We start from the raw sequence: 27,673 nt of genomic DNA, 5'->3' as shown, positions 1-27,673 counted from the left end.
AAGCCTGGGTGACAGAGTGAGACTCGGTCTCAAAAAAAAAAAAAGTTTACTTTTTTATTTTTTGAGGCAGGGTCTTGCTCTGTCACCCAGGCTGGAGTGCAGTGGTGTGATCTTGCCTCACTGCAACTTTCAACTCCTGGACTCAGGCGATCCCCCCACCTCAGCCTCTCAAGTAACTGGGACTATAGGGGCTCACCACTACTCTTGGCTAATTTTTGCATTTTTTTGTAGAAAGAGGGTTTTGAAGTGTTGCCTAGGCTGGTCTTGAAGTCTTGGGCTCAAGCAATCTGCCTGCCTCAGCATCCCAAAGTGTTGGGATTACAGGCATCAGCCACTGCACCTGACCTATTTAAAATTTTTTTTGAGACAAGGTCCCACTCTGTCAACCAGGCCGGAGTGCAGTGGCGTGATCACAGCTCACTGCAGCCTTGACATTCTGGGCTCAATAGATCCTCCCACTTTAGCCTCCAGAGTAGCTGGGGCTACAGTCATCTGCCACTATGCCCAGCTAATTTTTCAATTTTTGTAGAGACAGGTCTCACTATGTTGCCCAGGCTGGTCTCAAACTCCTGAGCTCAAGCGATCCTCTCGCCTTGGCCTCCCAAAGTGCAGGGATTACAGGCATGAGCCATAGCACCCAGCCTCAGTGAATTTTAAATTACCTTAGTATTATCCTACATTTTTCTGGAAATAGCCCACATAAAAGTTAGTTTGAATCACTTAAGAAATTTCAGTCAGATGTTTTCAGAGAAATATTCTTTCTTGGTTTTCCACTGTTTATATTTGGTAGCAACAAAAGACTTCATTACTGCAGTGGTGCAAAGAAGTAGGCACTACAGTTTTTATCCAACTACACAGAAAGTATAGATTTAAAGCCACCTATTCAAACTGGTACATTTGCCCATACACATGGATGATTCTCTGATTTTTTTGGAAGATTATGCACTACTAAATTTTAGTAATAGTGATTTCCCTTGCCTATTATATATTCAGTCTGTTTCCACATTAAGATAGTGTAGGCAGGGGGAAGGGATGGCATTGGGAGTTATACCTGATGTAAATGACGAGTTGATGGGTGCAGCACACCAACATGGCACATGTATACATATGTAACAAACTTGCACATTGTGCACATGTACCCTAGAACTTAAAGTATATTAAAAAAAAAAAGATAGTGTAGGCCAAATTCTTTCATTCCTTCACCACATATTAAGTATACAACAGTGTGTGAAGCTGCTCTGTAAGAGAAACATAAAATATAAATCTTACACTCAAGGTGCATATTCTGTAATGTGGATTATAAAATAGAAATCCAAATAATTAATACATTGCCAAGATGTCCAGATAAAATGTAAGAGGAATAGAAGAGACAGAGATTTCTTCTTCTGGGGTCAAAGGAGTAAGAGCCAACAGAGGTAGGCTCTGGAAGAGAAACAGGACTTAGATATGCTGAGATTAGGGAGGAATCAAAGTGCAGGGTCTAATGTGGGAAAAAGAGAAATAGCTCTGTTTGTCTAGAACTTAAGTGTACACAGAGAAGTGTGCGTGTAAAAAGTCTGGACAGAGAGATCTGAATCCTGTTCATGAGAAGTGAAGAATAACATGCTATAAAGTTGTCAATATTAAAGACATATCAATATTTTTAGGAAAGCAAACCCAAGGTAAAAACTGTGTAAATTAATGCAATAATAGTTAAAAAAAAATCTTTTGCCTTATTTTCCTTCAACAGTCTAAACAACTGTGGGGTGAATACACTGCTACTTGCCTCTACAGACACCTTCTAGAGGGCTCTAGGACCCAAGTAACAACATTATACAGAGAGGATTAACATTGTTTATATGTCAGGGAATTCCTATACTGCTTGTGTTCATATGAGATAAAAAAAAGTCAACCCAAACAAGAAAATAAGTTTTAGACTGGTTTAATTCTATGTATCAAAGAGATATGCTCAATTCCAATGAATCAAGTGCCAATCATTCAATGGATGCAAAGAGTTGCTATTAGGTTGAACCATATAAAACTGGCAGTATTGGACTATATTTGACATATAAAAACAACAGTTGCATGCGCTTCAATCTAAGAGCAATAACTAAACTGACTATGACTTAATTACCATTTTGAGTCAACTTTCACCTTTGATCCTACACTGGTTGAGGGAAAGATGAACAAGAGATTTATTAAGTGTGACCAAGTGCTGCTTGCTTGCTGTGTCATGCTCTAGTTTATAGGCCAGAAAAAAGCTAGACAGAAAGAGAAAGCTGAAAAAATAAATGGAACAGAAGAGGAGGCACAACAATAAAAAGAACACAAAGAGAAAACAAGAGATCATAGGGCAGTTGTTCCCTTCAAAAGAAAGGATTTTTTAAAATTGTTGTTTTTAAGATTTTATCACTGTGAATATGGAGAACAGATGTAATTTCTTTTCACATATGCAAATAAATATGCCAGTTACACAGTTAAAACACTCACTAACATAATAGAGTAGATTAATATTTAATGAATGCTTAATATGTGGTTATTAGAAATTTTATATATGTTTTCATTAAGTATGAATAATAACGCACAGTTGGTGGTTTCACACCCATTTCTTAAAGGTAAGATTACTGCTCTCATTCAGGGCTATAGAAACTAATAAGGAGTAAGATTTTTTTTTTGAGATGGAATCTCGCTGTCGCCCAGGCTGGAGTGCAGTGGCACAATCTTGGCTCACTGCAGCCTCCACCTCCCAGGTTCAAGCCATTCGCCTGCCTCAGCCTCCCAAGTAGCTGCGACTACAGGAGCGTGTTACCATGCCCGGCTAATTTTTTGTATTTTTAGTAGAGATGGGGTTTCACTGTATTAGCCTGGACGGTCTTGATCTCCCAACCTCGTGATCCGCCCACCTCGGCCTCCCAAAGTGCTGGGATTACAGGCGCCTAGCCAGAATGAGTTAAGATATGAAGCCAGTTCTGACTCCAAAGCCTGTACACTTCCTATCTCGTCCTAATATATATAATGCAACTCTACTGTCATGCAAGTAGTATTTTAAAAATTTCTGAATGCTTGTCATTTAAATTAGGAAGCCTACAATAATGTATTTCACATTGTATGATTTAAGTGTGTTATTGCTGAGCAAAGAAAATTTAGCCTAAAAAGGAATGGGGAAACATTTTATATTCTGAGAAGCACAATAATGTGCATTAGATTTCAAGCAAAAACATTTTAAAGATAATTTGAAATTCAATTCAATAAGTATTTGAGGTTTATTTTGTGATGCACTGTGAAGAAAGTTGTATAAAATTTCAGTCTCATAATTATCTGGTTAGAGACAGAGGTAAAAGTGGTGAAGATTTACCATTAATAAATGGAACTGGAAATAGGCAAATACCCACCATTTTCACATGTACAGCAGACTCTTGATTAGTCATTTCTTGGTTATCCAATCTTCTGGATTTTCCCAGGTGATGTCACAGCAAAAGAGAAAAAAAAAAAGTACACGTGACATACATAAATTTCAGGTTCTTCCTGTTATGCTAATAATATACTAAGGTGGTATTTTCGGTATGACTTATTTTGTTTTTTGAAAATGTTTATTTTATGTACAAAGAACTAACATGGTTTCTTTCATTGGGTGGATGCCCTGGATAATCCATTCAAGGAAGATCACTTAGTCCAACTCAGTGAAACCTATGTCCTTCGTGTACTGACGGAAACACTGACGGCACGTATTGAGGCTGTGTTTCCGGATTAGACTTTGCTGGTTTGGGCAGATGTGACAAGAGCGAGAACCCTGGCCCAACTTCTGTGGGTGGCTCCAGTAAGGCTGCTGGTGACCCATCTTGCTTTCGGGAGTGCAATGAGGCAAAAGGCTTTGTTATGATTTAATATAGCCTATATTTGACATATAAAGCATTTATTTATTTTTTTTTCTAAGAAGCTCAGCAAGGGTTTTACTCTATCCAGCATAGTTTTGGATGAAACATTTTGTATGGAGAATCTGAAGCTCTCCTACAAGAACTTATATGGTATTAAGAAAATTGAATAAACAGTGAAAATGAAGTACATATTTGCAAAGAGCACTTTATTGCAAGAATATTTTATCAACACTTTCTCTACATGTAAGGAAGTTTGTGGGAAAATTATGCATTGCTACTACTGAATCAATATAGGAATATACAGACAGAACAAAGTAAGGGAAGACATAACACAAAAGTCCAATTTTTCCTTCAATTTTCTTATATTATAATCTTTAATTTTTTTTTTTTTTTTTTGAGATGGAGTCTTGCTCTGTTGCTAGGCTGGAGTGCAGTGGCGTGATCTCGGCTCACTGCAACCTCTGACTCCCAGGTTCAAATGATTCTGCTGCCTCAGCCTCCCAAGTAGGTGGGATTACAGGCGCATGCTGCCATGCCTGGCTAATTTTTGCATTTTTAGTAGAGATGGGGTTTCACCACGTTGGCCAGGATGGCCTCGATCTCCTGACCTCGTGATCCGCCTGCCTCAGCCTCCCAAACTGCTGGGATATCAGGCGGGAGCCACTGCGCCTGGCCTAAATCTTTAATTTTTAAATATGATGTGACTAAGATATGAGCTGCATTTGAATTGAGCATTGTGTCTAGCACAAAATAGGTATGTGACAGTATTTATTAACTGAATGAACCTTTTAGGCTCTGGGTGAAGTTTAAAAGTATCTATTCATCAAACAAAAGGAACCAGTTTTTAAAACATCCCTCAACATTATTCTAAGGTTTTTTGTTGTTGCTGTGTTGGTAGTATAAAACTCAGGGAAAATTACTAATCTATTTTTGTTCCATAATGACTTTACTTTTACTTTATTTCAGATAAGTAAAATTTTATAATTAAAGCACTATTTAAAAATGGCAACTTAGTTGAAGGGGAGAAAATATCTGACTTTTTCTTAAACTCTAGTAATGTAAGTTGGACATTAGATCTGTGTTCTTTATAATTAAAAGGTGTTATAGCAGATACATCAAATTTTCTCAAATTCTAAAATTTGGTCCCTACCCCCTTCCATTTTAAGTCGATGAAATTACAAAATGTCTTTTTCTTCCTCTCTCGGAAAGCCTGCTAGTAAGTTGATAGTCTCATAATTGATGGCATCTTAGAATTAAGTACACATGATTTCCAAATAGTAAGATGATAACTTGCAATTTTTCACATCTGAAAAAGAATGTATCTGCATATGAGTGTGTGTATATATATCGATATAAAGATGTGTATGTGTATATCTTTATACATATATACACACACACACATATATACATACACACATACAGTATATAACTCAGAAAACATTTGATCACCACCCTCAAAATATAATGGTAGTTTGGTAATTAGTAGTCTTTAGCTTAGATAATTGTAGTGAAGTTTAAGTAGATTTTCCTTGGTCTAACTTTTTTCTTTCATAGTCATCCAGATTTCTAACAAACAAGGTATTAGAGAAGCTGCATGCAAGTCTATTTCTTCATTCATAGCAATCAAAGCCTAATTATTAAATGCTTACAGCTTTTCTTTGATGTTTAATATGTGAAAAGTGGTTTACATTTCTCAAAGAACACTATTTAAATAAAACCATCTCATTAGCTTGAAAAAAAGGAAGAGTGTGGAGACTGTGGAAAAGTACTGTAGAGTTTATAAAAATACCGCATAATCTGTGAAACATTTGAAAAACTCAAGGGCAAACAATTCACACAGTGAAGAATTAGACACATTTTAGTATCTAGGAATCTAAGATCTTTTTGTTACACATTCAGGTAGTAGAAGCCCTCTCTAGTCTCTATCTCTGAAGTATGGCTCTTTTTGGAACATACATTTTGAGTTTACAGGGGAAAAAAGTCAGTATAAGTTGGTAAAAGAATGATCATCTTTCTCATCATCTCATCAAATAAAAACAAAGAGTGATAAGAAATTTGATGGCCAACTTTAGGACCTTTTTTTTTTTTTTGGTAAATATACCAGTAATTCATGAATACTATGCAAATTTCAACTGAAGAGCTTTCATTCTTCCCAGTCCTCACTAGCAATCTGATCAGAATTTATCTTTGTTCAAAGATAATCGCATATAAAGTGATACTGCAGTCCTTACACAAAAATTGCTCTAAGGTCTATATCATTTAAAAAGTGTAAAGACTCAGGTGTAAAATGTCAGCATTCTGGCACTATTCTAAGGAAGACACGGAAAATTAGGGCAGAGTATTTTTAAACCAATAGGCTTGTAAACCTATACCTGGTATATAAAGTTCTGGCTTACTTTGCCAATGGTCATCTGTTGCAGATGCTTCAAGAGAAGAGTTGCTGGAAAAAACACATCAAGTGTAGAAGACGTGTTCAAAAATAGAAAATACTGCCCTTGAACTATGAACTCTCTTCAAAGGAAGTTTTAACATTTTAAGTCTTCAGAGTCTTTAAGTGTGAACTGGAAAATGTGGAAACTGGAAAATAATTACTTTGTGTGCTTTTTGTATGAGATTAAGGTCTCTACTATAGCAGAGTTCTTTACAAGGAATATGTAGGACAAGGCTAAAGACTGAAGCAAGAGGTAAGAACTTCACTTAACACAAACTTGACAACTCAAAACTTTATCACGGTATTTCATTCTGACGATAGTTTACAAGTCAATTAATGAAAATTGATTGGTATGTCTACATGAAAAAAATTACCTGATTTAAAGCAAGTCTTAAAGTATCTGAATGCAAACTGATTACTTTTAAAGGTCTACTTGACTCTGTCTTACAGGAAAGTGAAAATGATTAAATTCATGAATATAGCTTTAAAAATTGTGACTGCTTTAATTGTGATACTCGCAGAAACATGTAAACTACATTGGTAAGGTAAGAATATTGTGAATGCTAAACTGTGTATTACTTACATAAGAAGAGGCATATATTACTATAATATGGACACAGTATCAGCAACAGTACCAAACATCCATGGTGAATCCATTTTTCCTATACTTTTTCAGTAACCTGTACTATTTGACTTTCTTAAGCTTGGGCTTTTTTTTTGTTTGTTTTTTAATGTTTCTTAGGGTGATTAGCACATGCAAAATCAAACTGTAAGTTCATCTTTTCTGTATGGTTGTAATAATTTTGGGGGGCATTTAAATAATTTTCCCTAATTAGATTTTCAACTCACCGGTGGGGAAAAAGAAACACACAAGCTGCAAAGTGAAACTTTCTCGATACAGGCATAAAACAAAAATGAAACTAAATAGCAAAGAGTGGGAGGGGTAGAAGAGGATATAGGAGGAAAGAGGAAAAAACAGATTTCAAAAGCTAGTTATTTAAAAGTGGGCAATTTAAACCAATTTTCCTAAATGGTAAAGCAGCTACGGAGTCAGAATTCTGTAGATATTTATGTAAATAAATAATTTTAGTGTTTAGAATTTATTCCTCTATCCTTCCCACGCTCACTGCCTCTAATATCTAACAATATTTTTTCAAGATAAGTAAACCACATACACAGCACATGGAAACTAAGTAATATATACTGACAACCCTTAAGGCACTCTGAGTTCTTCTGTCCTTGAATTTGTCCTAGAACAACAGCATAGGTGACAAGCAATACCCAGAGATGCCGGGCTTGGATGCAGGCTGCCAATAAAAACTAAGCAAACTGCTTTAAGAAACGGTCTGCAGCATGATCTAACTTCTCTGACTTAAAGGAAAAAAAACAAAACTATAAAATGTAGAGAATTAAATTATTTAAATATAACTTAGCCATAATATTCTAGGCTTTTACTATAATATAAATTTTTGAATCTTAATTTTCAATATTTAATTTGTTATAAATCTGTAATCTAACTTTTATCAATTCATAAAACATACCAGTGATAATCCCATTCTATAAAATCCTGGGTAAAGCTCACGTGCACAAAATAAAAATTGATAATCTTTATTACTACCCATAATAAATGTTTTCTAATCCTAGTAACACAAAGCTTGTGGCTGTCAGTAAAACTGAGTCACACAGCAACTGAATGAACAACAAAATTGAATCTTAGAGTGTTTCCCCTCAACCTGGAAAGAGACTTCTGAAGGTACTTTGTTTTTTCTTAACATCTACATGTAAAACAAGAAGCTCTTAAAATTAGAACATATAAAATGTAATTTCTGAGACCTAAGACTCTTCAAAGTTTTGCACATTCATTTCTTCACAAATTATAAAGAAGTTTTGCATTATACTGGATCATTCTTTTATTTCCTAAGTTTGTATTTTAAAATGCCCAAAATTTCAGTAAGATACAGAATCAAATAAGAATCACATAAAGTTAGACAAGAGAAACTCATTTACATGAACTGTACACACTTACCCTGAAGGTAACCGGACAAGGCACACCAGCAAAAGAAAATTCTTCCTGTCTGAGAAGTACTAATATAGCACAAGGTGCAAATGAGGGCGGTTCCAAAAGCCTTGCCTAAGCCCTATGCAAAAACCTTGTGACGCACTGCTGCACAGTACTTTATATATGCTCTTGGTTACAGCCTCGCTAGCTCTGAGCTAGTCACCAGTCAAGCTATATAACATTATCAATTGAAGTTATGTGATGATTAAAGAGAAGGTAAATCTGTACTATTAGAACTGGCAACTGGCTCTGGAAAGAAAAGAGGAACCTCTACACTAACACTTAAAAACATTCCCTTCCTCGTGGTTTGTCAGTGCATTTCTGATATGTGAACTTTTCTGTATATTCTATTTTAATACAAAGTTAAAAAGATTAGGTTGCTGCTGCCAGGGCTGGAGGAGGAGGATGGGGAATTATTGCTCAAAGGATAGAGTTTCAGTTTTAGCAGATGAAAAGAGCTCTGGAGTGGACAGTGGTTATGGTTGCACAGCAGTGTAGATGTACTTAATGCCACCAAATTAAATGCTTAAAAATGGTTTAAATGGTCCCGTTTATATTATGTATATTTTACCACAATTAAAAAAAAGATGAGCTCACTTAAAGTTCATAAACAAAAAGACAAGATATATGCAAATGTGGTCAAAAGACTGTGAATAGTCTTTAGCAAAGGGCAGTGGGATTTAAAGTAATTTTTATATTTTCCTACACTTTTAATGAGACCAGCCATAAAATCTGAAAATGAAAATTAACTTCTATTTTAAAAAATTTTGGGAAAAAGTTCCTTCCTGTTAGAAATAAGAGCAGTCCAACTGTCGTAAAGAGAATATTTTTATTTTTATTTTTTTAAAGAGAACTAGTCTTGCTTTTAACCTGAGTAGTAGGGTGGCAGTATGCTAATACCATGTGTCAGGACCTGATAGATAAGTTATGCCACGGGCTGTGGGAAACTTTATCATTAGGAACATGGCTACGCTACACTTACGTAAATAAATTTTTATTATCGGCTTTCTCTCTACTGCCCTCAGAGAAATCTAGTCTAGGTAATATTTCAGTAATCAAATTTTGTGAAGTATCATTCTCTATTAAAAACAACATGAAAAAAATTTTTAATTGCTGTTAAAATTGGTGTTGAAAAGCTATCCAGGCTGGGTGCGGTGGCTCATGCCTGTAATCCCCGCACTTTCGAGGCCGAAGCGGGTGGATCATCTGAGGTCAGGAGTTCGAGACCAACCTGGCCAACATGATGAAACTCCATCTCTACTGAAAATACAAAAAATTAGCCAGACCTGGTGGCCGGTGCCTGTAATCCCAGCTACTCGGGGCAGGAGAATCACTTGAACCCGGAAGGCAGAGGTTGCAGTGAGCTGAGATCGTGCCACTGCACTCCAGTTCACGCAACAAGAGCAAAACTCTGTTTCAAAAAAACCAAACAAAACACAACAAAAACCCCAAAACCAAAAACCAAAAAACAAAACTATCCAAATCTGTATCTACCAAATGTGAAACCTTTGACACTGCTATCTTATTTTAATAAAATAATAAAATTCATAATGAAACACTCCTCTGAGAGGATAGCCTATTATTTCTAATCAGTAATGAAGACTCAAGGGCCACAAAAGGGTTCCATTTCTAAAATAGTTCTGTATTATATATGAAAATGATGACTTAAATGTCCTTTAATATTACTATAGTTAACAATGGTAAGAATTTGAAATATATCACTTTGAAAGATGATTCACAGATCACTTTCAACAACCAAGAATATTGAAATGGGCCAGGCGTGGTGGCTCATGCCTGTAATCCCAGCACTTTGGGAGGCCAAGGTGAGTGGATCACCAGGTCAGGAGATCGAGACCATCCTGGCTAACATGGTGAAACCCCGTCTCTACTAAAAATATATTTTAAAAAATTAGCCGGATGTGGTGGCGGGCACCTGTAGTCCCAGCTACTTGGGAGGTTGAGGCAGGAGAATGGTGTGAACCCGGAAGGTGGAGCTTGCAGTGAGCTGAGATCACGCCACCGCATTCCTCTGGGTGACAGAGTGAGACTCTGACTCAAAAAAAAAAGAATATTGAAATAATAGTTCTACAATCTTTTTGGAGTGCAAATTAGAAATACTATTAAAAGCATTAGCAATATACATTCCCTTTGACATACCAATTTTGTGTCTAGAAATTTTTCCTAAAGAAATTAGGCGGTACACAAAATTAGCTGCCAGGACGTATACTGCAAATTTGTTTTATAATTCTGGGAAACTGGAAACAACCTACATGGCTGATATTTAAATGTTCACTAATACAGAAGAAGTGAATAAACTGTGATATATACATAAAATATAAAATTATACTGCTCTTAAAAATTATTATGAATAGCTAAAATGTATTGTGTTTACTATGTGCCAGATGTCTCTAAGCACTTGATATTCCTTGTCTCATATAATACTTACAAACAACCTTAGAAGGTATGTGCTAGTATTATTCTCATTTTACTAGTGAGCAAATTAAGCCTTATACTTGACAAGTGGCAGAAATGGATTCAAACTCAGTTCTAACTTCAGAATCCATGTTTCAGATCACTGCACAGTACTGCTCCATGAGCTGAGTATTTACAGACATATGGTCTACTATTGATTGAAAAAGGCTATAATATCTACAGCAAGAGATCAATTTGCAGAGGAAAAATCTTTATACAAGTATAGGAAAGTTTAAAATAGAATACATAAGACAGTATTTGTAATGACATTAAGGGGCCATTTTTACAACCTGAGTTTTAGAAAATAAATGCGCTCCTTGAGATATTTAAATAGCATGTTAAAAAACATCATAGGAGTAGCACCTATCGTGTCCATAATCAGAAAAGAAAGCTAAAAACCCAGTCAACATCATATAGTTGGATTGTTTGAAACAATGTTTCTAACGGAGACACAGAAGCAAGGAATCCAGCCAGCTCAGTGGGCTCCAAAACAAAACACTTCATGGCATGGAAAGAAAGCTGGCTGGTATCCTATCAAAATGAGTGTTGGTCTCTAAGGGTAGGTGGTTTGGGCTCTGCTGGTGTGTGTGCCTGTCCTGCTAGTCTGATTCTAAGAACAGGGAAGAGGGGGAATATGGATGTTGCTTCCTGACTGTAACAGACTTCATCTTTTTAATTCCACCCAGTGTGTACGTGATAGGAGTGAGGTAGGAGTGAGATACTGGGACTGGTGGGGTGTCCCTGGAAGAGGGACTAACATGTATCAAGCACTTTCTTGCTTTGTCAAAGTCCCAGAAGCATGCAATGGCCCTTTATATACATTGTAATTCAACTGGTATAATTTTAAGAGAAAAACAATACTTCTCCCTTTTCATAAAGAATCTGAAGTCAGGAGAAGTTAAGACACTTACTACTTATGTGACTTAATGTACAAGAGTTGGGACACTTTTTTTGTTTTTCTTTTTTTTTGAGACAGAGTTTCACTCTCGTTGCCCAGGCTGGAGTACAATGACGCGATCTGGGCACACCGCAACCTCCCCCTCTTGGGTTCAAGAGATTCTCATGCCTCAGCCTTCCCCAGTAGCTGGGATTACAGGCATGCGCCACTATGCCCGGCTAATTTTGTATGGGAAACTTTTTGAACCAAACTATATCAGGCTGTCTCTGGGCAACACATAACATGAGAGGGCTTGAGAAGTCTACGAATGAGTAAGAATGTTTAAAAAATATGCCACAAGAAAGGAACAAGGACACAAGCAAAGCACTGAATCAAAGATACTGAATTTTGTTTCTAACAGCTCCAGGGCACTTAATTTTTTTTTTTTTTTTTTTTTTTGAGAAGGGATAGAAAGGATATGGAAGTACAAAGTTATAAAGACAGGTTCTTTAACTGCACAGTGGACTTTCACCTCTGTACACAATAACTGGGCCCTGTTGCCTTGGAGTTTCTTTACTCATTGACATAGAAACAGAAATCACTCCTATCACTTCTAGTGGCAAACTCTGGATCTAAAATTCATATGCCAAAGAGCACAGCACTTGTACAGAATTCACATCTTTGGAAGATTTTTTTCCCTCCCCTTTTAACACTGAAACTGAATGTCTTTATCCATGGAAAAAGGGATATCCATTTGTATTTCTGAGTAACTAGTTAAGAGCTTTTTAGATAGTCAATTATTCAATCAACTTGAAAAACTAAAAATTATCACTTCGTATTTTGTCATCAGAAGATTTCTCAGAAATTCCAAATAATGAAAAAACAAAAAGCCCTCAGAAAACCAAATATATGAATTTAAGCTTTAATAACTTATTATTTGTCTTTAACATTGGGACAGGGAAGTAAACAAAGGTATTGCATTAATTAAAAGTTGCATGTAAAAGAAATCACATCATAATCCCGCATAAAACCTGTAGCAAGTATTGTTATTTCTCAACAATACAATCTAGATTTACCTACTAACTTACAGTTGGGCTACTATAATCCAATTACCTTTCCAACAAGGAATGTATTTTTAAACTTAAATCGGATGACACCCTAGGAAGTTATTCCAAACAAAACAATGAAGCCACCATATAAGGAAGGCAATTTAGAAGATGAGATGCAATAGTCTCTATACTGACTCTTGCGAAACTTGTTCTTGCTAATTGCTGCATGATGTAAATAGAAAGATGATATTTTTAAACATGCAAAACATCAGTCTAGGTATGTGAACTTCTCTTCAAACTTCCCTGAAGACAACAGTGAACTGACTTCAATATTATGACTGTTCAAAATAGAACTGAAACAAGGTACTATAAATGTTTACATGAATATGGTTTAAAATGTATAAGGAGCAGAAAACAGAGATGAAACAATCATTTACTATATTTTTTGAAAATGAACGGCAAATGAAAATTTTCTGTTTTTGTTTTTTTTTTTGAGACAGAGTCTCACTCTGTCACCCATGCTGGAGTGCAGTGGCACGATCTCAGCTCACTGCAACCTCTGCCTCCCGAGTTCAAGCGAATCTTCTGCTTCAGCCTCCCGAGTAGCTAGGACTACAGGTGTGCGCCACCACACCTGGCTAATTTTTGTGTTTTTAGTAGAGATGGGGTTTCGCCATGTTGTCCAGGCTGGTCTCAATCTCCTGACCTCATGATCCACCCGCCTTGGCCTCCCAAAGTGCTGGGATTACAGGCGTGAGCCACTGCACCCGGCCCTCATTTTTTTTTAAATTTTCTTTAAAAAAAAAAAACATAGAGACTGGGCCTCATTATATTGCCTACGCTGTAGTACGGTGCCTATTCACAGCCGTGACCTTACCACTGATCCGCTTAGGAGTTTGGACCTGCTCTATTTCCAACCAGGGCTAGTTCACCCCTCCTCAGGCAACCTGGTGGTCCCCTGCTCCCAGGAGGTTCCTATATTGATGCCGAACTTAGTGCAGACACTTGATTGGCACAGCACACTGAAACGTGGAACTCTTGGGCTCAAGTGATCCTTCCACCTCAACCTCCCAAGGACTATAGGCGCTAGGCCAGTAAGCCCAGCCTCATGTTTTTTATCATTTAAGACCACTGCAAAAATTTATCCTAGTAGATGACTGTGAGTGAGACTGATTGCAGCCTTATGAATTTACAGACATATGTATATGCAAACTGAGGAGAACCTATGGTTCCCATCTCAATGCATTTCTTAAACTTTGCAAAAATCTAGGCCGTGGGCTGTGGCTCACATCTGTAATCCCAGCACCTTGGGAAGTCAAGGCAGGAGGATTGCTTGAGCCCAGGAGTTTGAGACAACCCTGGGCAACATAGGGAGACCCAGTCTCCACAAAAAATATTAAAAAATTAGCCAAGTGTGGTGGCATGTGCCTGTAGCCCCAACTACTCAGGAGGCTGAAGTGGGAGGATCACTTCAGCCCAGGAGGTAGAGGCTGCAGTGCAATCATGCAACTGCACTCCAGCCTGTGTGACAGGGGGAGGCTGTCTTAAAAAAAAAAAAAAAATTGCAAAAATCCAGATCAAGTAACTTAATTTCCAAAAACTCAAGTAAAATTGTTGAACATGAATTATCTTTTTTATTTTCTTACTTAAAAAGCATTAAATTTTGTTTTAAACTTTTAGCGGAAATGACATTTATGTTACAATAGGCAGGTCAGGTTCAAGAAAATAAGATGTAAGACAATAACATAAATGAAGAGAGTTTTTCCTGTCTCTCCTTTCAAATGCCGTATGTTTGAATATTTCAAGATGCTTAGCATTGACTTTTTTTTTTTAAATTTATTTTGGAGATGGAGTCTCGTTCTTCACCCAGGCTGGAGTGCAGTGGTGCAATCTCGGCTCACTGCAACCTCTGCCTCCTGGGTTCAAACAATTCTCCTGCCTCAGCCTCTGGAGTAGCTGGGACCACAGGTGCACCCTGCCACACCCGGCTTCTTTTTTTTAAGAGTCAGGGTCTTGCAATGAGGCGTAGTAGGCTGGTCTTGAACTCCTGTGCTCAAGCGATCCTCTCACCTCAGCCTCCCAAATGTTTTTTTTTAAATTATAGCTGAATCTCTATGATTGAAATGAAATAAGATGAAAAGCTTTCTGTTTTAATTTTGGACTCCTTCTACACCTCACAATTGGTATTCTTGCCCTTAAAAAGAAACAAACAATATTGTTTAAAATCACTATTTTGTTATAAGTTATAAACTAGTTCAATCATTGTGGAAAACAGTGTGGCGATTCCTCAAGGATCTAGAACTGGAAATACCATATGACCCAGCCATCCCATTACTGGGGATATACCCAAAGGATTATAAGTCATGTTGCTATAAAGACACATGCACACGTATGTTTATTGCAGCACTATTCACAATAGCAAAGACTTGGAATCAACCCAAATGTCCATCAGTGACAGACTGGACTAAGAAAATGTGGCACATATACACCATGGAATACTATGCAGCCATAAAAAAGGATGAGTTCGTGTCCTTTGTAGGGACATGGATGCAGCTGGAAACCATCATTCTCAGCAAACTATCGCAAGAACAGAAAACCAAATACCGCATGTTCTCACTCATAGGTGGGAATTGAACAATGAGAACACTTGGACACAGGAAGGGGAACATCACACACCGGGTCCTATTGTGGGGAGCAGGGGGGAAGGGATAGCATTAGGAGATATACCTAATGTAAAAGATGAGTTAATGGGTGCAGCACACCAACATGGCACATGTATACATATGTAACAAACCTGCACGTTGCGCACATGTACCCTAGAATTTAAAGTATAATAATAATAAAAAAATGGCCAAAAAGTAATGCAATTTAATCTTTTATTACTGGTGCACTATATTGACTACATCTAAATGAGGAGTAAAAAGTAAGATTTAACTTACTACCCCCTCCCTTCTTACTGTGCCACATAAACACATTAAATAAATAGTAAGGCAAGAGAATAATAAACAAAAGTATTTTGAGATTTAAATTCATGAATTAATAGTAACTAGTAGCAAAATTATCTGAAATCATATGAAGGATTGGCGGGTGATAACTTGAGTTGAATACTATGCAACAATTAAAGAAATTTTTAAATAGTTATGATATCCAGGTGATATAATAGCATAAATACAATATAGTCATGAAAATATAAGTATAAATTTATAAACAAATTAAGTAAATAATCTTGATTTAAAACATTACAGAATGACTTCATTTGGGTAAAAAAATGATAATAATTACACACATAGAAAAATAAAGGAAGTACATTTACTAAAATAGGGGTCTTTTAAGGTGGTAAAAATTATAGATTTCTTTTGTTCATCTAGATTCACTTTTATATCAATGTGTATATGATATAAAAAGAGAATCAATACAAAATAAAATAGATAAATTATTTATTTATTTGAGACAGGGTCTCACTCTATCACCCGGACTACAGTGCAGTGGCATGATCTCAGCTTACCAGCCTCAACCTTCTGGGGTCAAGTGATCCTCCTGCCTCAGCCTCTCGAGTAGCTGGAACTACCGGCATATGCCACCACACCTGGCTTTGACGTGTGTGTGTGTGTGTGTGTGTGTGTGTGTCTTTTACTTTCTTAAATAGGATTAAATTCTGTATTTAAATAAACTTTTAGAGGAAAAGACATTTATGTTGCAATAGGTAGGTCAGGTTCAAGAAAACAGGATGTAAGACAATACCATAAATGGAGTCTTCATTTATGGTATTGATATACTTGATTTGTGTGTGTGTTTTCTTTCTTCTTTTTTTGGATATATTTGATTTTTAGTAGAGATGAGGTCCCCTTATTTTGCCCAGACTGGTCTCTAACTCTTAGGCTCAAGTGATCCTCCTGCCTCCACCTCCCAAAGTGCTGGGATTACAAGTATGAGCCACCTTGCCCGGCCTGGCAAATAGTTTAAATCTGGATCATAATTCAGGTACTCATGAGCCCAATTATTAATTGAAAGTTAGGTCACATGATGAGAAACCCATGAATGTGGACCTCATAAGTTAGTTTTATGAAATCTATAGTGAATCACATGATCTATGCTTGCTATAAGCATACTAGAGGGGATTCAAAAGTGAGTAAAACATATATGAAAGCTTTATTATCTGTCATAACTTCTGTTTCTTGTATAGTTTTAGCCAAATTAAATCCAGATGGACTGAAAAACTGATCTTTTTCACTGGGGAGATTGCATAACTAACGATATCGGAGATGAGGTAAAGGAGAAGGCTATGCCTTCTGACAAGGCAGTAGAGAAGATAGAATGCGGACAGGAAGGATCTTGCAGGCACTGGCTATCTACTTCCACCTAATTACAAGAAGGAACTTGGCAAACAAATGAAGCAACTCTTTAATGAACTGCTAAACTACTTCGTAAAAATAGCACCTTGAAAATGAGGAAGATAAACAACATATATGAAAAAAATGACAAAATGGCATTTAAGTCTATAATGGCAGAAGGTTGTCATACTTGGTTTAAATTAATGGTTTAGATTAATTTAGATTAATGGTTTAAGCAACTCTGAGAGTTAACATAAAAGTGCGTTAACACAAGAAAGATAATTTGATATAGAATAGCAGTGTGTCACAATGGCCAGAGAAGTCTGCCACCTGCTGATGGAAAAACAGAATTGTATAGATTTCCCTACTGCTGTTTTTAAGGAGAGAAAAAAAAAACCTATCTGGTATGGTTTAATGACATTACATGTTAAATAAGTTGTTAGGCTGAAGATATAAACTGTAACCTCTAATTTAAATGAGAATAAAGGCTAAAATAGGACTTAAGATTCTTTATATATCTCTCTCTACTTTAATAACTCTCAGTGTGATGCCTGAACTATTTTTATTTTTATTATTAATTTCTTTATTTTTTTTGAGATGGAGTCTCGCTCTGTCACCCAGGCTAGAGTGCAATGGTGCAATCTTGGCTCATTGCAACCTCTGCTTCCCAGGTTCAAGTGATTCTCCTGCCTCAGCCTCCTGAGTAGCTGGGATTATAGGCATCCGCCACCACGCCCAGCTAATTTTTGTATTTTTAGTAGAGATGAGGTTTCGCCATATTGGTCAGGGTGGTCTCGAACTCCTGACCTCGTGATCCGCTTGCCTCGGCCTCCCAAAGTGCTGGGATTATAAAGCCACCACGCCAGGTCAACTGAACTATCTTTAAAGCAAACAAAAGAGGCAAATATGGAAACTATTTAACATAAAATACACAGGGAGCATTCAAAGTACTATGAAAATTAAGGATAATCCAAAACACTGTGCAAAATATATAAAGTCCTATAGATTTCACCTCTGCAATCCATCTCTTTTCTGTCTTCCTCTTTCTATGGCTCCTATAACAGTTTAATACTTTATTATCTTTAATACAGGTTTATTTTAATTCCTGCTCCCCACCTCCAGATTCTAATAATGTTAATTTAGTGTGTGCTCAGTTATCAGTTTAATTGTATCAAAATGCATTCCAGATGGTATCACTTATTTTAAAAACCATACCCAAAGACTCTCTAGCAAATAAACTGCAAATATCTTATACTACAGAGAGGTTCTACAATGTGGTCCCAACACACTTTAAAAAATCTTGTTGCTTTAAAAAAAAAATTTTAAAAATATATAAAAGCAATACATGCTAATATGTCAAACAATATAAAAAGTTAAAGGATGAAAAAGTTGAAGTCTCCCTTCCCAGTCTCATCCTCCCAAGTCCAGTCATTAGTAAAACTAGAAACAGCTTCTAAAGTTTTTTTTTTTTTTTTAATTTCCAATGACAGAAGGATATATGTGTGTATTTCTTTTGGGAGCACAACTGTTCTGCAACTTGCCTTTCCCCTTGTCACCATTTCTTGAGCTTTTTAAAATGTTAACATAGCCCGGCATAGTGGCTCACACCTGTAATCCAAGCACTTTGGGAGGCTGAGGCAGGCGGATCACCTGAGGTCAGGAGTTTGAGACCAGCTTGGCCAACATGGTGAAACCTCGTCTCTACTAAAAATACAAAATTAGCTGGGAGTGGTAGCAGGTGCCTGTAATCCCAGCTACTCGGGTGGCTGAGGCACAAGTATCACTTGAAGATGGGAGACAGAGGTTGCAGTGAGCTGAATCGTATCACTGTATTCCAGCCTGGGTGACAGAGAGACTCCGTCTCAAAAAAAAAAAAAAAAAAAGTTAACTCATACAGATTTCTTTTTCACAGCTGCCCAATATTTTATTATACAAATGCAACATTATTCATTTAACCAATGGTATACTGCCTTTAATAAAGTAAATGAAAGTACCTATTTTTCTACATCCTCATCACTCTCTTTATACAGTAATTATCTGGCAGCCCCAATTCTAACTATTATTTGTGAGCAAGTAACCAGGAAGTTTTGTTACACATAAAATTTACATTTTGCTGTGGTAATAATTTGAATTATTTACTTAAATGATTCTCAAGCTTTAGCACATATCACAATCACCTGGAGGGCTTGTTAAAACAGCCTGCTGGGCTCAACCTCAAAGTTTCTGATAGTTTGTCTGGGGTAGGGCTAGACAACTTGCATATATATCAAGTTCCTGCTCAATGCTGATGCCATGGACTGGGACCACTCTTTGAGAACCACTGGTGTAAAACACTAGTATATGGGACCTTGTATTTCAAAATAAGGTTTCATCGTTCTCTAGTTGTCATGGTTTATATAACCAGCTCTTATGAGCCTTAGCCAGGTTGTAAAAAATTGCTATATTGTAGGGAAAAATGCCCACCTCTTGCCCCCCAATCAATGGCTAGTACTGGTAATCAAGGTGAAGAAAGTAAAAGGATCTAAAAATGTAATGAGCCTGGGCAACATAACAAGACACTTTCTGTTTTGGTTTTTTTTTTGAGATGGAGTCTTGCTCTGTTGTCCAGAGCTGGAGTGCAATGGCATGATCTTGGCTCACTGTAACCTCTGCCTCCTGGGTGTAAGTCATTCTACTGCCTCAGCCTCCCGAGTAGCTGGGATTATAGGCATGTACCACCACGCCTGGCTAATTTTTATATTTTTAGTAGAGACAGGGTTTCACCATGTTGGTCAAGCTGCTCTCAAACTCCTGACCTCGAGATCCGCCCACCTTGACCTCCCAAAGTGCTGGGATTACAGGTGTGAGCCACCGTGCCCAGTAACAAGACTCTGTCTCTAAAAATAAAATTAGCCAGGCATGGTGGCACATGTCTGTACTCCCAGCTACTCGAGAGGCTGAGGTGGGAAGATGGTTTGAGCCCAGGAGGTCGAGGTTGCAGTGAGCTATGATTGCACCACTGCACTCCAGCCTGGCTCACAGAGCGTGATCCCATTTCTTAAGATAAATAAATGAATGAAAGAAAAAAGAACTAATGGCCTTTAGTCAGAAAAAAATTTGTGAATAAATTTAAAATGTAAGTATCCAGTTAAAAGGGGACTCCATCTGTTAGGCAAATGAATTAACAACAAAAGGAAAGAGAAAAAAAAATTGTAAAGCTAAAACTGTTTCAGGAAGGAGCTGTTTCTAGCTAACATAAAAGTAGCTCACTAGATAAGAGAACAACTTTTCATTAAAGTTGAAAATGTGGTTAACTTGTGGCATGCAGATAATCTACAGGAAACATGACAAACACGATTTGAAAGGACAAAGTCATATATGCCTGGCACAAACACTTCCATGTTTGCCAGTTTGGGAATTCAAGATCATCTTGAATATAGCCTTTGATAATGTTAAGAGTAATGGGCTGGGCACGGTGGCTCACACCTATAATCCCAGCACTTTGGGAGGTAGAGATGGGATGGCTTAAAGACCAGGAGTTTGAGACCAGCCTGGGCAACATGCCAAACCATCTCTATAAAAAAAAAACCAAAAATAAGCCAGGCATGGTGGCATGCGCTTGTGGTCCCAGCTACCGGGGAGGGTGAAGTAGGAAAACCACTTGAGCCAAGCAGGTCAAGGCTGCAGTGAGCCATACGGTGCCACTGCATTCCAGCCTGGGTGATAGAGCGAGACCATGTCTCAAAAAACAAAACAAAACAAAACAAAACAAACAAACAAACAAAAAGAATTTAATGTATTTTCCTGTTTTTCAAACTGGAGCAATCATGATTTTTATCCTTCAAACATCACCTCAGCCATGAATCATTACCCAATGTCATCTCCTGTTTCTTTATCACATAGCCTTTTGTAGCTATGTCTCACAACCTTACACAGGTTGAATATCCTTTACTCAAACTGCTTGGGACCAGAAGTGTTTCTGATTTCGGGTATTTTGGGATTCTGGAATATCTGCACACACATTATATGGTGGGGATGGTGCCCAAGTCTAAATATGAAATTCATTTATGTTTCACATTCACCTATACAAGGCCTAAAAGTAATTTTATAAAATATTTTACACAATTTTGTGACTAAAACAAAGTTTGTGTACTCTGAACCATCAGACAGCAAAGGTGTCAATATCTCAGCCACTTGTGTGGCATCATGTCAGTGCTCAAAAAGTTTCAGATTTTGAAGCATTCTGGATTTCAGATTTTCAGATTAGGAATGCTCAATCTGCATTCATTTTTGGAGTACTATTAGGTCTATAGTTTTGAAGCTAGTTGTGACACATAATTGGGAGATTAGCTTCCATATCTCACTAGGACATATGAAGGAGGTGGCTATGTGTTGAGAGCTACTTAAAATCTAGATATTTCAAGTGTGAATGAATATATCTTTACTCGGGATAAACAAAAGATACAAGCTGTTGGGCATGGTGGCCCACAACTGCAATCCCAGCACTTTGGGAGGCTGAGGCGGGCAGATCACCTAAAGTCAGGAGTTCAAGACCAGCCTGGCAAACATGGCAAAACTCCGTCTCTCCTAAAAATACAAAAATTAGCTGGGCGTGGTGGTGCATGTCTATAGTCCCAGCTAATCAGGAGACTGAGGCATGTGAACTGCTTGAACCTGGGAGGTGGAGGTTGCGGTGAGCTGAGATCATGCTACTGCGCTCTAGCACAGAGTGAGACTTGGTGTCGAGAAAAAAAAAAAAAGAAGATAGAAGCTATTCTGAGTTTGTGTTCTCTACTGCTGTATTATGAGTACCCATTTAATAGACTCTCTCCATTTTTTTCTTACTAATAACATCTCATTTTTGTTGGAAAGTGGCAATGTGCTCAATCAGAAAACAATTCTTCAACTTCACTTACATAAGGGTGGCCATATAATTCTGTTCTCTCCAATTATGCATAAGCAGAAAATTCAGCTTGACCGAAATAGGTATTTTCTTCCCTGATTCTGCCTTTCTGCTGCCTGAAACATGGACACATTGGCCATGACTGCAACGACCATCTTATGACCACGAAGAAAAGACAAGGGAAATGTCAAAGACCTACGCCTTGATATCCTTATGGCCCTAATTAACACAAGCAACTGCCTGTTTTCTGGATTTCTCATTCCATTAGAAAAATAACATTTTCTGTTTATTGAAGCCACTGTTTTGGGGTCTCTCTTTTTCTTAGTCAAGTGCAACTAATTTTAAAAGAGACCAGCTAGTCAGGCGGCTCATGCCTGCAATCCCAGCACTTTGGAAGGCCGAGTTGGGAAGATTGCTTGAGCCCAGGATTTTGAGACCAGCCTGGGCAACACAGCAAAGTCTTATCTCTACAGAAAATAAAAAATTAGCCAGGCATAATGGCTCATGCCTATATTCCCAGCTAACTGGGAGGCTGAAGCAGGCAGAATACTTGAGCTCAGGAGTTTGAGGCTACAGTGAGCTATCATCATGCCATTGCACTCCAGCCCAGGCAACAGAATGAGACCTTGTCTCAAAAATAAATAAGACCAAAAGAAAAGCACCCATCCAGACCCTCAAGGAACATAAATAATAATAAACAATACAAGACACTGTATAAATTGCTAAATTATGAGAAATCATCAGGAAATGCCAAAGGAATTCAGAGAAAATGTTTTACAAAACGAATCAAGATTTCAAAACAGGTCCTAAAAAGTCATAAATCTAAGCACTGATATAAATTAGATAAAAATTGAGATATGGAGATATTTTAAAAGTCTGTCCAGGTATGGTGGTTCATACCTGTAATCCCAGCACTTTGGGCAGCCAAGGCAGGAGGACTGCTTGAGCCCAGGAGTTTAAGACCAGCCTGGGCAAATAGTGAGACCCTGTCTCTCCAAAAAAAAAAAATAAATTAATAAATAAATTAAAAATTTAGCTTAGCCAGGTGTGGCGGCACATGCCTGTAGTCCCAGCTACTCGGGAGGCTGAAGTGGGAGGACTGATTGAGTCCAGGAGTTTGAGGCTGCAGCCTGGCAGCAGAGTGAGACTCAGTCTCTAACATAACATAACATAACATAACATAACATAACATAACATAACATAACATAAAATGTCTATTTGATTCACTAAAGCAGTTATTTAAAACTTGGGCTGCTTTTCCCTTCCTTTTTAAAATACATACTCAATAGTGGGCTTTCCATTAACTCAGCATAATACCCAGAAAATATCTGACTTTTTTTTTTTTTTTTGAGATGGAGTTTCGCTCTTGTTCCCCAGGCTGGAGTGCAATGGTGTGATCTCGGCTCACTGCAACCTCTGCCTCCTGGGTTCAAGTGATTCTTCTGCTTCAGCCTCCCAAGTAGCTGGGATTACAGGCATGCGCCACCACGCCCAGCTAATTTTTTGCATTTGTAGTAGAGACAGGATTTCTCCATGTTGGTCAGGCTGGTGTCGAACTCCCAACCTCAGGTGATCCACCCGCCTTGGCCTCCCAAAGTGCTGGGATTACAGGTGTGAGCCAACGCTCCCAGCCCTTTTTTCTTTTTTTAACTGCTCCTTGAGGAGCAGGGCTAACTCATAGGCAATGCCCCCAGAGTTGGCCTATATTGTCTTAAAGTGGAAGAAGGGAAGAAGTTTTTGTTAACAGTTTATCTACTAGGACCAGACACAGTTGGCACACACCTGTAATCCCAGCATTTTGGGAGGCCAAGATGGGTGGATCTCTTGAGCCCAGGAATTTGAGACCAGCCTGGGCAATGTGGCAAAACCCCCATCTCTACAAAAAATACAAAAATTAGTTGGGCGTGGTGGTGCATGCTTTAGTTCTGGCTACTCTGAAGGCCGAGGTGGGAGGATGGCTCGAGCCCAGGAGGTGGAGGTTGCAGTGAGCTGAGATTCAACCACTGCACTCCAGCCTGGGTGACAGAGTGAGACCCTGCCTCAAAAATAAAATAAAATAAGAAAAGAAATTTATGTCCTAGAAAGAAATACAGTATACTAAAGTTTCAAAAAAAAAAAAAAAAAAAACCACATCAGCTACTTAAGAAGTAACAGTTGGTGTTAACAACAAAGCAGTAAATAGTTGAGATATGTTTAAATTGTAAATGACCATTTTTAACTGGTTGTGGAGGTTCTAGTGACAGTTACATCTCCCCTATCCTGCTGTCTAAATAATTTCCTACCTTCCTTGTTGCTCTTTAGGGGCTAAACTTAAGACTACACATTCGTTCTGATGTTGTGTTTGCATTTTACTTCACTGGATAAATACTCTAAGATAATTTAATAAAGGATATTAGAATAACTGAAGAAGATTAAGCAATTTCATTTTTTTTTTTTTCCTTTTGGTTCTTTCTTTGAATTCTAGTCTCATCCTCTTTTTGGTAGCTTTCTATTAAAGAAAAACTGAAAATCTGCTGATAAAAATAGAATACATTCTGGTAGTGCAGGAGAAATTAGAAAAGAAGTTGGTAGGTAACATTTGAAAGAGGTGTCATTTGGTAGGAAAAAAATCAGATTAACTGGATAGAAGTAAAGAATGAAGTAGGTGGAGGCAATTAATTAATCTAAGGCTGCAAATAATAAGATGTAATATAATAAGAATATGGAGAATAAGTAACTCTAACTCAATATGAGTAGTATTTTTTTTTTTTTTTGAGATGACATCCTGCTCTGTCGTGCAGGCTGGAGTGCAATGGTGTGATCTCGGCTCACTGCAACCTCTGCCTCTTGGGTTCAAGCGATTCTACTGCCTTAGCCTCCCAAATAGCTGGGATTACAGGCACCCGCCACCATACCTAATTAAAAAAAATTTTTATTAGAGATGGGGTTTCACCATGTTGGTCAGGCTGGTCTCAAACTCCTGATCTCAGGTGATCCGCCCGCCTTGGCCTCCCAAAGTGCTGGGATTACAGGCGTGAGCCAACGCGCCTGGCCCAGAGTAATCTCTTTCAGAAAGACAGAGATGTTCTGTATTCGCTTCAAAAGGCATCTGTCCACATCTCCCCTAGAACTTTGCTAGACTGATTATTCTTTCTCCTCCGCTTATCTTTAACCATTTGCTTTTCACTACTCCTCTGCCCACCAATGTACTCATGTGCCAACGGTTTGAAAAACAAAACAAAATACCCATCCTCAGCAAAACTATTTCCTCTGCCCAATAGTCATTTTTAGTTTTCTTCACATCATTGTTTTACCAATGGTGGCTCAACCCCCTGCTTTCAGATCAACTTCTGACCTTGTCATCAACTTCTGACCGTAGAGAAGACGGACACAGTTAATTCTGCCCCTTCTTTTGGAAACATTTCCTGTTATTCCACCTCTGACAGCTTTCAACGTCTTTAATGAACACTCCTTCAATGTTAGGCATTGCCAAGTTTTCTGTTTTCTTCTTGCTGTAAAACTATGGATGAGAAATAATATCCATCTCCACACTTGCCACTGAGAGGTTAGACATTTGGGAAAATATTATTTCTAGCCCCAATTTCTCTTTAGAGCAGCACCAGCCTTCCATTTTTAGTTGCTGTTGCTAATAATAACAATAAGTAATGTATATGTTGGTTACTTTGGGCCAGGTACTTTTCTAAGCACTTTAAATATATTTACTATTTCATGAACATTTCTACTTGGTCATTTCTTGATCATCTCAAATTTCATGAGACTTAAAGTGAACTTATTATTCCACATTTCCCTTACTTTCTGGCTACTTTCCAAACCTGCCCCTTTTTCCTCCTCTTCATCTTGGCTAATAATATATCCAGAATCAGCAGTTACCTGATAAAGTTATTTCTTCTTATAATTAATCCCTTTATTTAATGATAACCAATAATAAGCTCTGAAAGAAAGCAATTATGTCCTAGGTACTGTGTTATCTCATTTAATCCTCACAACCTATGAAGTAGGTACTATCATTATCTCCCAATTAATATATGAAAAATGGGAGATTCACAGAGGTTAAGTAATTTGCCCAAGGTCACATGGCTTGATAAATGAGAAAAACCAGATTCAAAACTAGGTTTGTATGACTATACAGTCTGTGCTGCCACAAAGTCCCATTGATTTTATCTCTGAAATGTTTGTCTCTTGATCCCTTATTTCCATACCTCTTGCTAGTGGCATAGTTTAAGGCCTCTAATCCTCTTTTCGCTAGAAATACTACCAACCTCCTAAATTTCTTTCTTTCCAGGATCCTCCCTTCCAATCCACTTTATTTTCATAAAACACAGTGTTGGGTTTTTTGTTTCTTTGTTTTGAGACTCTGGGTGACTCTGTCACCCAAGCTCGAGTGCAGTGGTGTGATCACGACTCACTGCAGCCTCAACTACCTTGATTCAAGAGATTCCACTTCTGGCCCGTAAGTAGCTGGGACTACACTACAGGTGTGTGCCACTGCACTGGCTAATATCTTTATTTTTTGTAGAGAAAGGGTCTCCCTATGCTGCCCAGGCTGGTCTCGAACTCCTGGGCTCAAGGGATCCTCCCACCTCAGCCTCTGAAAGTGCTAGGATTGCAGGCGAGAGCCACCTTACCTTGCCAAAGTAAACCTTTGATGATCTTTTGTTGCAAAATAAAGAGCAAACTCTTTATAATGGCTTTACAAAATTCCTTTACAATTCAGTTTCTTGATCCACATTCCCTTTCTTTCTTTTCTTTTTTTTTGAGACAGGGTGCTCCCACCTCACCCTCCCGAAGTGTTGGGATTACAGGTGTGAGCCACCATGCCTGGCCATGACTGGCTTCTTCCGTACATTAATCTTGCAGGCCTATGGAATATTTCTTTTTTTCTTTTTTTTTTTGAGACGGAGTCTGCCTCTGTCGCCCAGGCTGGAGTGCAGTGGCCGGATCTCAGCTCCCTGCAAGCTCCGCCTCCCGGGTTCACGCCATTCTCCTGCCTCAGCCTCCTGAGTAGCTGGGACTACAGGCGCCCGCCATCTCGCCCGGCTAGTTTTTTGTATTATTTAGTAGAGACGGGGTTTCACCGTGTTAGCCAGGATGGTCTCGATCTCCTGACCTCGTGATCCGCCCGTCTCGGCCTCCCAAAGTGCTGGGATTACAGGCTTGAGCCACCGCGCCCGGCCGTAATATTTCAGCTGTAGCATAAACAACCCACTAGCAACTTCCTCATGTCTCTCAATTAAAAACTCGAAAGACAATGCATCCTTTTGAGCCAAGTCCCAGAAGTTACTGGTTTTCTTAGCCAGTTAGATAGGCCCAAATTGGTTAGGTAGTTAACTCTACTAGCTGTGTCCAATATGAGCTATGTCTATTGGACATCATGGGTTTGCAGATTTTTCTGAAGGAGGAGGGGAGAGGATGGGCAGAGCAGACCTACATTATTACAGAAAGATAGAACCAGGATTCCACCCCAGGTCTTCTGACCTCCAGTCAAATACTTCTTCCACTTGAAGAAGCAAACTATTAAAATTAAAAAAGTTAACATGAGCTGTTTCCACTTTTTCCATTGAAAAGCTACTAGCAGGCTACACATATATTACAATCTGAATCGATACACTATGCATACATGTAAATATTGACTGATTTCTTTAGTACAAATAAGTTGGTATTCTTGAAAGGTCTTCATTATTTGTCACAAAGATAGCAAACTGTTCCTGTGATGGTATC

General features: G+C 38.0%; 2 protein-coding genes across 5 annotated transcripts in view; both read right to left on the bottom strand.

The window, feature by feature from the left end:
• The window catches only part of NT5C3A (5'-nucleotidase, cytosolic IIIA), a 47,372-nt gene that overhangs the window by 17,805 nt on the left and 1,894 nt on the right, over positions 1-27,673 (bottom strand). The window contains exons 1-2 of one of the 4 annotated variants that reach the window (XM_007981652.3): positions 8,312-8,454; positions 3,372-3,426 (exon numbers count right to left, since the gene is read on the bottom strand). The exons of 1 other annotated variant lie outside the window; for it this stretch is intronic. In XM_007981652.3, coding sequence (XP_007979843.1) covers positions 3,372-3,407 — 36 coding nt within the window. In that variant the 5' untranslated portion in view covers positions 3,408-3,426; positions 8,312-8,454. Of the gene's footprint in view, positions 1-3,371; positions 3,427-8,311; positions 8,455-27,673 lie in introns of those variants that run through there. 2 more of the 4 variants (XM_007981651.3, XM_038004822.2) reach the window with 2 other exon arrangements.
• On the bottom strand, positions 3,433-6,348 carry LOC119626309 (small ribosomal subunit protein uS14-like). The gene has a single exon (XM_038004823.2). It carries the CDS (start codon positions 3,815-3,817, stop codon positions 3,647-3,649), a length of 171 nt encoding a protein of 56 aa, XP_037860751.2. The 5' UTR covers positions 3,818-6,348; the 3' UTR covers positions 3,433-3,646.

The sequence above is a fragment of the Chlorocebus sabaeus genome, chromosome 21 (assembly GCF_047675955.1).
Source record: "Chlorocebus sabaeus isolate Y175 chromosome 21, mChlSab1.0.hap1, whole genome shotgun sequence".
NCBI lineage: Eukaryota > Metazoa > Chordata > Mammalia > Primates > Cercopithecidae > Chlorocebus > Chlorocebus sabaeus.
This window is presented reverse-complemented; position numbering and strand designations above follow the sequence as displayed.

Bases quoted from the DNA above. Each gene is read 5' to 3' on its own strand.
- LOC119626309 (XM_038004823.2), bottom strand. From the start codon at position 3,817: ATGGGTCACCAGCAGCCTTACTGGAGCCACCCACAGAAGTTGGGCCAG.